We start from the raw sequence: 13,975 nt of genomic DNA, 5'->3' as shown, positions 1-13,975 counted from the left end.
ACCTTTCGAGACTGAAAAGGATCTCCTGACAAGAATGATTGCTGCTTCTGACGCGACCGGAAATATTAGACCGGGTACGACAGACTTAGAGTTACGATGCCATGCCTGAATTGGCGCCGTGGACCGCCATTCTGAACTGTTGTACATGTAGAAGCTTGTGATACTTATGCGGGTAAACAGAATTCATTGTCACTGTACCGTAGACATGGGATTTTAAGTCTCTGTCATACTTGCTGTGTTACTACTACGCCAACACTGGAAATTGTCTGAGGGTACTGGGGAGTAATCAGTGGGAATACCATACGCTGTGCTCAGGCTTCGGAGGTCGGGTCCCTTAGTTTGCGCGCTGCGCAAGCCTCAGTACTTGAGTAGATTTTCGCTTATATCTTTCGACTCGACCGTTTCTGCACTAGTTACCTTACCTCAAATTGATACATTTAATCTTCTTCATCGTGCCTGAGAGATGGTAACATCACGGGATCACCCTGTTCATAAAAATTTTTAATGTAATATAACTTTGTAGTGGCCAGTGGACGAAATTAGATAACCTCTAAATTATTAAATAAAGTGTTCGTTTTAAAATAAAATAACAGTCCGCACAGAAGAATAATTTCCTCGAAATAAGCGTTTAACCTCATCTTAAATATACAGGGTGTTACAAAACGGTGCGGCCAAACTTTCAGGAAACATTCCTCACACACAAAGAAAGAAAATATGTTATGTGGACATGTGTCTGGAAACGCTTACTTTCCATGTTAGAGCTCATTTTATTACTTCTCTTCAAATCACATTAATCATGGAATGGAAACACACAGCAACAGAACGTACCAGCGTGACTTCAAACACTTTGTTACAGGAAATGTTCAAAATGTCCTCCGTTAGCGAGGATACATGCATCCTCCCTCCGTCGCATGGAATCCCTGATGCGCTGATGCAGCCCTGGAGAATCACAGCCGTCCACAATATGAGCACGAAGAGTCTCTACATTTGGTACCGGGGTTGCATAGAGCTTTCAAATGCTCCCATAAATGAAAGTCAAGAGGATTGAAGTCAGGAGAGCGTGGTGGCCATGGAATTGGTCCGCCTCTACCAATCCATCGGTCACCGAATCTGTTGTTGAGAAGCGTACGAACACTTCGACTGAAATGTGCAGGAGCTCCATCGTGCACGAACCACATGTTGTGTCGTACTTGTAAAGGCACATGTTCTAGCAGCACAGGTAGAGTATCCCATATGAAATCATGATAACGTGCTCCATTGAGCGTAGGTGGAAGAACTAAAATGAGCTCTAACATGGAAATTAAGCGTTGCCGGACACATGTCCCCATAACATCTTTTCTTTATTTGTGTGTGAGGAATGTTTCCTGAAAGTTTGGCCGTACCTTTTTGTAACACCCTGTAGAGTGGTTCTGTATTAGACATCAGGCACTGGTTATTTTTTCCACAGTCGTATGGTTAAAATGAAGGCTATGGGGAACGACTGAGTGCCATACATAGGTACAAACAAGATGCTGGTCGTCTATATTACAGTAATATACTGATGGTATCTATCTGATTTGGGAGGAGATTTGTTGAGGACACCAGTGACTAAGCAGTCATTGCAGGAAACACGATGTGTAAAAACATCGTCGCCTGTCCGGTCGCATCCACTCTAGATGAGCACTGAATTTCCCTTCCTCATTGTGAGTGTGAGAACTGCCTATAAGCATGGTTTTAGTGACTTCCTAAGCTTTCCCGCCAGTATAACTTGTGATACTCTTCATGAATTTGCAGCTGAATCTTTAATTCAAGTCGACACAATATTTCGAGGGTCCACCTGGCCGTCTTCTTCAGGTGAGGGTCTGCTGTGCGGAGTCTCGTCCATCCGAAGTTATTTCTGATCTGGCGCCCCTGTGTAGGCCAGCAGTGTGCGCTCAGCACATGCGCCAAGTGCTGTGAGTGCTACCACCACTGACAAATATACTAGCAACCACACTCAGCGAATCCGGTGTGTTTAAATACGGACTTGAAGTGTTCAATTTGCTGTCGTAAACTTTCCGCGTGAAAGTATACGCTCTTCGAATCAGCGTTCTAAGGATGCCAGTGCATTGATATGGTGGGAGGCAGTTAGTCACTTGCTGACACGCATGAGTATGTGTAGGACTGCAGTAAATGCTCTGCCACAGAGTATCATCATTGCTCTTTTAAACGAGAATTTCCACAAATGCGAACTTTCCATTAATCTTCACTTCCATTATAAACTTCATACTGGGATGAATGGAATTAAAATGTTCCAAATGTTGGATCCATTTGGCTCCATGCCACTGTGGTAAAGCGTTCATTGGTCATTGTGGAGGACTGGTGTGTGGGACGTCGGAACCACATACGGTTACAACAGTGTTGAAAATCCGCTGTGGCAGAGCATTGTTTACTCGAGGGACACGCAGCGAAATATAATGAGACACAGATGTATGCTGTCGCTTTTCTTTACCGGGATTGTGTCCTGAAGGAATTTATTGAAATTAAACTGGCTGATGATCTTATTAATTGGAACAAGTGCTATGTTCTAAGCAAATCGTGAAACCTTGCTCTGACATGCATAACATACGATGTTCTTTGACTGAAACGGCAGCAGCTTTAAACGATTAGCTGCGACAGCAATGTTTCGTTTCTGTTTGCCGTCACCGCCGGCAGCACTGCTGGTGTGTTTCGCAGTTGGGACAGTACTCACGCCACTTTTCGCATGCGCTGTATACTCTTTGATACCCTACACAGGGTATTTTCCTGTTATAGGCACAAAAGAATGGGGCGGCGAGAAGAGGACAATAACACAAGAAAACAATCCTAATAAATTTTGGTCCAGGCACAACTGCACGAGTGGAGTCACGCCAGTCTTACAACACTTTTAATGTCCAACAATCTGGATGATGTTCTTAACGGTGAAATGTGTATGTGATACATGCATGATGGTGCACCGTTAGAGTTTCATGTTGCTGTTCAGGAACACATAACATGGCACGAATCTTCGACAACTATTGTACGGGGTGTACAAAAAGTCTCTCCGCAGTGTCGTATGATTCTCAGCCGCGCGTGCCGTATGCCGCAGTGAATATACCGAAATGAAATTCAGTGAAATACAAGTTATTAATTTATTGAATATTCATTTTTACTTAAAAATTTTCACATTAAATGTTGAAAGTGTCCCCCCTGTTGTTGAATACACAGTTCAATTCGTCTAATCATGTCTCCAAACGCAAGCTGTAAAATTTATTCTGTTAACAGAAGCAGTGAAAGTGGATATTGCAGTTTTCAATTCATCGATGGATTATGGCCGGTTTTTATAGACAGTTGCTTTCGCTGCACCCCAGAAGATAAGGTAAAATTATGCGATCACCAAAAACGTCAGCAAGCAGTGACATTGAAACTCGAGCTGTATACGCGGTTGTACCATCTTGTTGAAAATAACCGTTCAGTATTTCACTTAACACAAGTTCTCCTATGATTGGGCACAGAATATCACTGCAGTGTCATTGTGCGTTTATTGTTTCGTTGAAAAATATGGGACCCATAATCCGACGTCTATAAATTGCAATCCAAACTCCCATTTTCGCAGAATGAAGTGGCTCCTCATGAATACACAATGGATTTGCAGTACTCCACATACGAGAGTTTTGCGAGTTCATTTACCCGGATAAATAAAACCACTGCTCATTAGTGAAAAACGTTTCATTAAGAATATTCCTTCCATTTTGTTAAATGAAATTTTTGAAGAATTGACAATAATTCAGTCTCTTGCCATGATCAGTGTTTTTCAGACCTTGCACGATTGTCACTTTGTATGGGAAAAGTTCTAATTTTTTCCTTACAGCTGAGTGGGCCGTTCCGACACTAAAATCGATTTCCTGGGCGAGTTTTCTTACTGACTTGTTCGAACTCATGGACATTTTATCGGAAATATAGAGTAGTTTATCCTCAGACAAAACGCTAGGAAGACCACTTCTCGGTGCATCTGTCACTGAACCCGTACTTAGAAAATTGTTAATAAAATCTCGCACACTATCGCGATGTGGGAGTGTTGTCTCAGAGAAAACTGAATTAAATGTTTGACGAATTGAAACTGTGTATTTATCTCCAGATTTGAACACTTGTTCGACCAAAAACATACGTTCTTCAATGGTTAGCATTTTAACAGTGACAAAAACGAAACAGACGAACAAAGAAACTAAACTTAAACGTTCACGTCAACACGTAACGACACACACCAACGATACCATTGACGCTAGCTGAGATAATCGAAGAAACAGTGAATGTTGGGAGAGTCCACATGAAGGGAAGTAACCCAGGCAGGCGAACAATCATACGGCACGCGCGGCTAACAATCTTATGGCACTACGGAGAGGCTTTTTGAACACCCCGTATAGGCTGTGCCTGTTTATTAGGGTTGTTTACTTCTTTCATTGACCTCTACAAACCTCTTTCATTTGCACCTGTAGCAGTCTAACACCCTGTAGCGTCAGATCAACGAGACTGATCAACAGCAGCACCCGAAGATGATGGATGGCTTGGATCATCATATGTTGAGGCGACTTGAAGACCCGGCTGTAAACCCAGGAGGAGTATCACATGATGCAAGTTTGTGTGCGCGTGTGAGTGTGTGTGTGTGTGTGTGTGTGTGTGTGTGTGTGTGCCAGCATGGCATTTAGTGCATATTTATATTTCATTTGTGGCTTTTTTTTTAAGTTTTACCACTCTGATGCAGACTCGTCTCACAAAAGATGTGACAACAGTTGTCGCAGTGGGATGAAGGCCTTACCCGCTGCCCAGGTTGGACTGGTCGACGAGGACTGCGGTGCGGAAGCGCGCCATGAGCGCGTCGCCGACTCGCCGGAAATCGGGCACAGCGCGCCAGCACGTCTTCAGCTCGCAGCTGCCCGACATGCCGTGGCACTTGCAGCGCAGCACTGTGTTGCTCGACAGCGCCTGCAACAGCCGCAAGCCCGCCGAGCGCTACAGTTGCCAGACGGTCTAACCCTGAGCAGAGCACAGCTGGTCCTCTTGTCATCAGTCTAGATACGTGGGCCGGACAGAAATATGAAACACTACACATTGCAAAGCCATTGGCATTCAAAGGAGTTTCCAGTCGTATCTAAAGGGAAAAATGAAGGTCCTTCATGACTTTCAAGGGAACCTTATACCATTGTTCCTGCAAAATACACTACTGGCTATTAAAATTGCTACACCAAGAAGAAATGCAGATGATAAACTGGTATGCATTGGACAAATATATTATACTAGAACTGACTTGTGATTACATATGCACGCAAATTGGGTGCATAGATCCTGATAAATCAGTACCCAGAAAAACCACCTCTGGCCGTAATAACGGCCTTGATACGCCTGGGCATTGAGTCAAACACAGCTTGGATGGCGTGTACAGGTACAGCTGCCCGTCCAGCTTCAACGCGATACCACAGTTCATCAAGAGTAGTGACCGGCGTATTGTGACGAGGCAGTTGACCAGACGTTTCCAATTGGTGAGAGATCTGGAGAATATGTTGGCCAGGGCAGCAGTCGAACATTTTCTGTATCCAGAAAGGCCCGTACAGGACCTGCAACATGCGGTCGGGCATTATCCTGCTAAAATGTAGGGTTTCTCAGGGATCGAATGAAGGGTAGAGCCACGGGTCGTAACACATCTTAAATGTAACGTCCACTGTTCAAAGTGCCGTCAATGCGAACAAGAGGTGACCGAGACGTGTAACCAATGGCACCCCATACCATCAAGCCAGGTGATACGCCAGTATGGCGATGACGAATACACGCTTCCAATGTGCGTACACCGCGGATGCGACCATCATGATGCTGTAAACAGAACCTGGATTCGTCCGAAAAAATGACGATTTCCCATTCGTGCACCCAGGTTCGTCGTTGAGTACACCATAGCAGGCGCTCTTGTCTGTGATGCAGCGTCAAGGGTAACCGCAGCCATGGTCTCCGAGCTGATAGTGCATGCTGCTGGACACGTCATCAAACTGTTCGTGCAGATGGTTGTTGTCTTCCAAACGTCCCCATCTGCTGACTCAGGGATCGAGTCGTGGCTGCACGATCCGTTACAGCCATGCGGATAAGATGCCTGTCTTCTCGTCTGCTAATGATACGAGGTCGTTGGGATCCAGCACGGCGTTCCGTATTACACTCCTGAACCCACCGATTCCATATTCTGCTAACAGTCATTGGATCTCGACCAACGCGAGCAGCAATGTCGCGATACGATAAACCGTAATCGCGACAGGCTACAATCCGACCTTTATCAAAGTTGGAAAAGTGATGGTACGCATTTCCCCTCCTTATACGTGGCATTACAACGTTTCACCAGGCAACGCCGGTCAACTGCTGTTTGTGTTTGAGAAATCGGTTGGAAACTTGCTTCCTGTGAGCACGTTGTAGGTGTCGCCACCAAGCTTGTGTGAATGCTCTGAAAAGCTAATCATTTGCATATCACAGCATCTTCTTCCTGTCGGTTAAATTTCGTGTCTGTAGCACGTCATCGTCGTGGTGTAGCAATTGTAATGGTCAGTAGAGTAATAACAAGTTCAGGTAACCATGAGGGAGGTACATAGCGATCACGCAACCTATTTCAAATGTACATCTACATCTACGTAGATACTCTGCAAGCTAGTGTAAGGTGCATAGCGAAGGGAACCCTGTACCACTACTTGTCATTTCCCCTCCTGCTCCACTCGCAAATAGAACGCGGGAAAAACGACTGTCTGTACGCCTCCGTATGAGCCCTAATTTCCTTTATCTTCGTGGTGCTTACGTGCGATGTATGTTGGCGGGAGCAGTATCGTTCCGCAGTCAGCTTCAAATGCTGGTTCTCAAAATTTTCTCAGTAGTGTTTCCCGAAATGGACGCCGCCTTCACTCCAAGGATTCCCACATGAGTTCCCGAAGCATCTCTGTAACAATTAAGTTTTGTTCGAACCTACCAATCCAGAAGCTCTCCTTTGAATTGCTTTGATGTCTTCCATTAATCCGACCTGGTACGGATCCCAAACACTGAGCAGTACTGAAGAATAGGTCACACCAGCGTCTTATATGCGGTCTCCTTGACCACAAAACCTCAACAGTGCTGAGATATGGTGAGGGGAGATGCAACAATTCATCCTAGTGCTCACAAAACAAGTCCTGGACCATGCGAGCTGTGTGAGCAGGGGCTCTGTCTTCTGGGAACAGAGAATCACCACTGGGGAATAAACATTGCAGCATAGGATGGACCTGATCAGCCAAAATGGTCGCATAATCCTTGGCAGCAATGCGGCCTCTCGGAGTAACCATGCAGTCCATGAAATACCACGATATGGCTGCCAAAATAATCACTGATCCTCCACCATGTTTCACTCTTGGAACGTAAACTTGGCCAAAATTTTGAAACGGTATGAGACAAGACTCATCCGACTATTTTGCAATAATCACAGTTTGATGCCTTCGGCAGCACGTTTTCCTATTTTGGAGATTTATGTCTCTGATGAGTAGTTTTGAAATTCCACCTGGCGCTACAGTTCCCTGCTTATGGAGCTCTCGTTGTGATGTTTTGGTACTAACAACGTTCATGAGTGCTATATTCAGTTCTTCAGTGACTTTTGCAGTTATCGTCCTGTTGTTTTTCGTCACAGAGTTTCAACGTTCGCGCTTGGACTTAGCGGGAGATGTTTCCCACTTTTCTTGTATGTGGTATAAATCTTCGACACGGCACCTTTTTGAAACACCAAACATTTCGGCTTCCTTGGTTAAAGAAGCATTCACCATACGAGCACCAATGGTTTGCCCACGATCGAACTCACTGAGCTCCGACATAGTGCTCTCACATCTATACAAAACACTTTTCTCAACACAACAGACATTTTCAACGTATTGAGGACATTTCGCAGGTGCAATTCGTGATCAAATACAACGGCGCAGCCTGCAGGCACGGCTAACATCTGCATTCATGTTCAAGCATGCATTTCCCGCCATGTTTCATTTCTGTGTACAGTCCCTGTAGCTGTATTACAGGCACCACTACAACGGTCACACAGTCACTTGCATTCAGTGGCAGATTGCCTTCCAGGGGCAAAGAAAAATTGATTTTCGTTGTTTCATATAATTATTTATACAATTAAAAACTGTCTACTCATTAAGACGTATAAACTTAAGTCAAAGGTTCAACAAAATAAATTAAAGTTGGAAACTGTGTATGTGTCTTGAGCCAGCGGAATATACAGTTTGCAAATTACCCCGACTATATTCATCCATTATTTGAGAACTGACGCAGTTTAAGACTTCTAACAAACTTACACATAATTTCAAACGCTTTGAAAACATTTTCTCCCAGACAACATCTACCAAATAATGAAAGGAAAAATGTGTATTGCTTAGTACATTTTGCTGTTTATGCAGTAAAATTTCAGCATCTGTATGGCATTTGGCTGATCAGTTCTTCGCTACTAAATCGATTCGCAATCCGTTCAAATGGTTCAAATGGCTCTGAGCACTATGGGACTCAACTGCTGAGGTCATTAGTCCCCTAGAACTTAGAAATAGTTAAACCTAACTAACCTAAGGACATCACAAACATCCATACCCGAGGCAGGATTCGAACCTGCGACCGTAGCGGTCCTGCGGTTCCAGACTGCAGCGCCTTTAACCGCACGGCCACTTCGGCCGGCTCGCAATCCGTTATGCTGACATAACTAACATATACATATCACTGAAAGTACCTGCAAAATTGTACGACATATAGTTCAGGACATATGACGTCATAAACAGTTTTGGTTTTGGCTTTTCCGTTAGCCTCTGCATGAATAATCCGAAACTAATAGAACTAAGATAATTGGGGTTTTGCGTTTTCAGCCATAAAGGTTTTACGTATTTAACTTTAAATATTCAACACATTATCTCTTTTGAAAGATAGACATCTGAAACTGTTTTGTACATGGAAGTTCGATTCTTCAGAGAGTCGTAGGGGGGGGGGGGGGTGTGGGGGGGTGGAGGGGGGGGGGATGGAGAGAGTTTAATGGTAGCCTAATAACTAATATGCAAATGATAGCTAAATTCTAAGCAACAAAAAGTACAATATAGAGAGTGGGAAAGAGTTCTCTTAGTTTAATAAAAGGTTGTATGAGAAAAGGCAGGATTAGAAACGATACAGTATCAGAAGAGCTACATGTAGTCTAATTAAAAGAAAGAAACAGAATAGTTTGAGGTGGAATGAGGGTATTGGGAGAATGACCACATCCCAGTACTATCTCAATGTTTTCTACTTCTTGTGACGATGACGATAATTTTGATCATTTTCTTTTCTTTTGGATGTTACCCTTGTCTAGTATCCTTTCATCCTCATACTCCACGACCATCTTCCCTCATCCGCACGTGATGTTTTGTTAATGAGCCTAATTCTGTCCTGGAAACGTATGGCAGTTGGAAGTCTGAATTTTTTATCTGATAAGCAATCTGTTTTAAATCTCTGATCCCTGAATTCCCATTTCTCCCTTTGTATGTCTTGAATCCAGCGTTTTGTTGCTGATAGGAAACTTCTTTATCATATGCGTTACCCTGTCCTGGTCAATTCTACAGACGTGGACGAAGAATATGGTCCCTTTCCTGACAGTGTCCGACATCCTTCCTACATGGATATACGGTTCTTGGTTCGCTCGGCTCCTGCTCTTCGACGTTCCAGTATTTTCTCAAGAATCCTTCGTTCCACAAATTCTGATCCTCTAAGTAATCCTGTTCTTACAAGCTTCAGACATTCTGCTTCTTATAAGGCTTCAGGGTGGTTGACTGTCTGGTAATTCGCAACTTTTCAGTTGTTCGAAAAATTCTTCTTCTTGTAAATCATAATGAGTTTGTTTACGAAATTGATTTTGTTTATTCGTGGTCCCATAACTTCTTTTCGTATCATACAAGTTCCTTTTCATGAGCACCTTTTCCGCGTTACACTTGATTTTGCTAAAAAGTGGCTCTTGCGTGTCACATTTTATCATAATATAGTACTGAAGTGAGAAATTATTAATGATAATATAGTGAGGTGTTCCAGCAGAAAGCACACTGCTCAGGTTTGTACCACTGAGTATTATACAAAAACACGAAACAAAAACAGTCCAGAAATTGAACCGGTTTCACAATACAGTGCCGCACTGGTCACCCAGTATTACGAGCTGAGAATCAAGTATATGGACAACACGCGTCTAAACACCATACAGTATTCGGCCTCCTCTCACGAATCTCTTGGCCAAGTTTAAGCTCTCAAGAGCACCATGACCTTAGTCTTTTTATGCATGTTCTTGTTAGCTAAAATACATAATATTTAATTAAAAACGCGACTCACAGTCAGTCTCTGTTCACTTTCGACGACCACTGCCGTGTACCAGCGAAAGTGATCACGCTTCTTTTGTCTGTGAAAAACAAACCAGACATCGCATTACTCTTTCTCTTCCGTCATTGCCTGTTCTATAGAGACGACAATTAAATATTAGCGGTGACAATGAGCAGCCCTGCCATTCTTATCCTTTGTCTGCTTTCGGCCTCTCGTGCTGATTATTCCAGTATGCTTCTCATAATGAGCAATTCTGTAATCGATCGCTCTGGTACCAGGAAGGGAAGCAGATTTTAACGTAGTTTGGGATTATTTTTAACGTTTTAATTTACCTTCTTCTTCTTCTTCGCAATAACGATTAGGTCTGCCAGAAGCCTGAATAACCACTTTACAGGGTGGACCTCTGCAAGACATGCAGGAAGAGAATCAATGAGGTTCTGGGTGGAACCGACATGGATGTGGAATCATATCGACTTCTGTGCTATGGCCAACCGCGCTCGGTATTTATCTTAACAACCTTTCCAGGATTCCCACACATCCTGACCACCCCGCTGACTGCAGGATATTTAATTACAATGGTAGCTTTCACGTTACAAAACAATACGTATTAGATACACTGACCAAAAAAATATCCAAATCTTTAACATAATGCAGCGCGTCAGCAACCGTATATGTATAGAAAATAAACAATTTCTTCAGCCTTCAGTTGCAAGGTAATTTTTACTCGTTTACCTAGGTTTCGATTCCAGTAATGGAATCTTCTTCAGAACCTATAAATTAAACCACATACGGACATATATTACTTACTGAAATGCATCATCAGCCTAATGATTGAATAATAAAGAAATCGAGATACTTACAAAAAATTAAATTATTTTGAGAGCCAAACACTGGCCATGTCACAGATTAAAAATTAAAACAATAAAGACGCATAATCATAAAATTATGTCTGTCAAAATTAAAACCATTAAGCCGAACGTAGACGAAGCTACGCCGGCCAGAAATACGGACCACGGAAACTAGGCGTCGCGAGCAATTCCGCGGCGAAGCTCGGCAGCGGCCAAGCGCATGCGCGAGCGCAAGCGCAAGCGCAGGCGCGAGAGACAAACTGTCTCAAAATTATTTAGAGCAAATATACATATAAACAAAATGTGACCGAAAGCCGTCTTACAAATGGACAAACCTATCTATTGGTATGGCAACATTAAACAATTTACCTGAGAACAAACTGTTGTTGTTGTTGTGGTCTTCAGTCCTGAGACTGGTTTGATGCAGCTCTCCATGCTACTCTATCCTGTGCAAGCTTTTTCATCTCCCAGTACCTACTGCAACCTACATCCTTCTGAATCTGCTTAGTGTATTCATCTCTTGGTCTCCCTCTACGATTTTTACCCTCCACGCTGCCCTCCAATACTAAATTGGTGATACCTTGATGCCTCAGAACATGTCCTACCAACCGATCCCTTCTTCTGGTCAAGTTGTGCCACAAACTTCTCTTCTCCCCAATCCTATTCAATACTTCCTCATTAGTTATGTGATATACCCATCTAATCTTCAGCATTCTTCTGTAGCACCACATTTCGAAAGCTTCTATTCTCTTCTTGTCCAAACTATTTATCGTCCATGTTTCACTTCCATACATGGCTACACTCCATACAAATACTTTCAGAAATGACTTCCTGACACTTAAATCTATACTCGATGTTAACAAATTTCTCTTCTTCAGAAACGCTTTCCTTGCCATTGCCAGTCTACATTTTATACCCTCTCTACTTCGACCATCATCAGTTATTTTGCTCCCCAAATAGCAAAACTCCTTTACTACTTTAAGTGTCTCATTTCCTAATCTAATTCCCTCAGCATCACCCGTCTTCATTAGACTACATTCCATTATCCTTGTTTTGCTTTTGTTGATGTTCATCTTATATCCTCCTTTCAAGACAGTGTCCATTCCGTTCAACTGCTCTTCCAAGTCCTTTGCTGTCTCTGACAGAATTACAATGTCATCGGCGAAGCTCAAAGTTTTTATTTCTTCTCCATGAATTTTAATACCTACTCCGAATTTGTCTTTTGTTTCCTTTACTGCTTGCTCAATATACAGATTGAACAACATCGGGGAGAGGCTACAACCCTGTCTTACTCCCTTCCCAACCACTGCTTCCCTTTCATGTCGCTCGACTCTTATAATTGCCATCTGGTTTCTGTACAAATTGTAAATAGCCTTTCGCTCCTTCTATTTTACCCCTGCCACCTTTAGAATTTGAAAGAGAGTATTCCAGTCAACATTGTCAAAAGCTTTCTCTAAGTCTACAAATGCTAGAAACGTAGGTTTGCCTTTCCTTAATCTTTCTTCTAAGATAAGTCGTAAGGTCAGTATTGCCTCACGTGTTCCAGTGTTTCTACGGAATCCAAACTGATCTTCCCCAAGGTTGGCTTCTACTAGTTTTTCTATTCGTCTGTAAAGAATTCGTGTTAGTATTTTGCAGCTGTGACTTATTAAACTGATAGTTCGGTAATTTTCACATCTGTCAACACCTGCTTTCTTTGGGATTGGAATTATTATATTCTTCTTGAAGTCTGAGGGTATTTCGCCTGTTTCATACATCTTGCTCACCAGATGGTAGAGTTTTGTCAGGACTGGCTCTCCCAAGGCCGTCAGTAGTTCCAATGGAATGTTGTCTACTCCGGGGGCCTTGTTTCGACTCAGGTCTTTCAGTGCTCTGTCAAACTCTTCACGCAGTATCATATCTCCCATTTCATCAAAAATGGTTCAAATGGCTCAAATGGCTCTGAGCACTATGGGACTTAACATCTATGGTCATCAGTCCCCTAGAACTTAGAACTACTTAAACCTAACTAACCTAAGGACATCACACAACACCCAGCCATCACGGGGCAGAGAAAATCCCTGACCCCGCCGGGAATCGAACCCGGGAACCCGGGCGTGGGAAGCGAGAACGCTACCGCACGACCACGAGATGCGGGCCCCATTTCATCTTCATCTACATCCTCTTCCATTTCCATAATATTGTCCTCAAGTACATCGCCCTTGTATAGACACTCTATATACTCCTTCCACCTTTCTGCTTTCCCTTCTTTGCTTAGAACTGGGTTTCCATCTGAGCTCTTGATATTCATGCAAGTCATTCTCTTATCTCCAAAGGTCTCTTTAATTTTCCTGTAGGCAGTATCTATCTTACCCCTAGTGAGATAGGCCTGTACATCCTTACATTTGTCCGGTAGCCATGCCTGCTTAGCCATTTTGCGCTTCCTGTCGATCTCATTTTTGAGACGTTTGTATTCCTTTTTGCCTGCTTCATTTACTGCATTTTTATATTTTCTCCTTTCATCAATTAAATTCAATATTTCTTCTGTTACCCAAGGATTTCTACTAGCCCTCGTCTTTTTACCTACTTGATTCTCTGCTGACTTCGCTACTTCATCCCTCAAAGCTACCCATTCTTCTTCTACTGTAGTTCTTTCCCCCATTCCTGTCAATTGTTCCCTTATGCTCTCCCTGAAACTCTGTACAACCTGTGGTTCTTTCAGTTTATCCAGGCCCCATCTCCTTAAATTCCCACCTTTTTGCAGTTTCTTCAGTTTTAATCTACAGGTCATAACCAATAGATTGTGGTCAGAG

The 13,975-nt window shown here is 43.0% G+C and overlaps 1 protein-coding gene across 1 annotated transcript in view; it reads right to left on the bottom strand.

The window, feature by feature from the left end:
* The window catches only part of LOC126235466 (protein Wnt-10b-like), a 676,160-nt gene that overhangs the window by 21,774 nt on the left and 640,411 nt on the right, over positions 1-13,975 (bottom strand). The window contains exon 6 of the mRNA XM_049944188.1: positions 4,793-4,959. Within this exon, the coding sequence (XP_049800145.1) occupies positions 4,793-4,959 (167 nt within the window). The remainder of the gene's footprint in view (positions 1-4,792; positions 4,960-13,975) is intronic.

Source organism: Schistocerca nitens, chromosome 2 (assembly GCF_023898315.1).
Source record: "Schistocerca nitens isolate TAMUIC-IGC-003100 chromosome 2, iqSchNite1.1, whole genome shotgun sequence".
In the NCBI taxonomy this organism is placed as follows: Eukaryota; Metazoa; Arthropoda; class Insecta; order Orthoptera; family Acrididae; genus Schistocerca; species Schistocerca nitens.
This window is presented reverse-complemented; position numbering and strand designations above follow the sequence as displayed.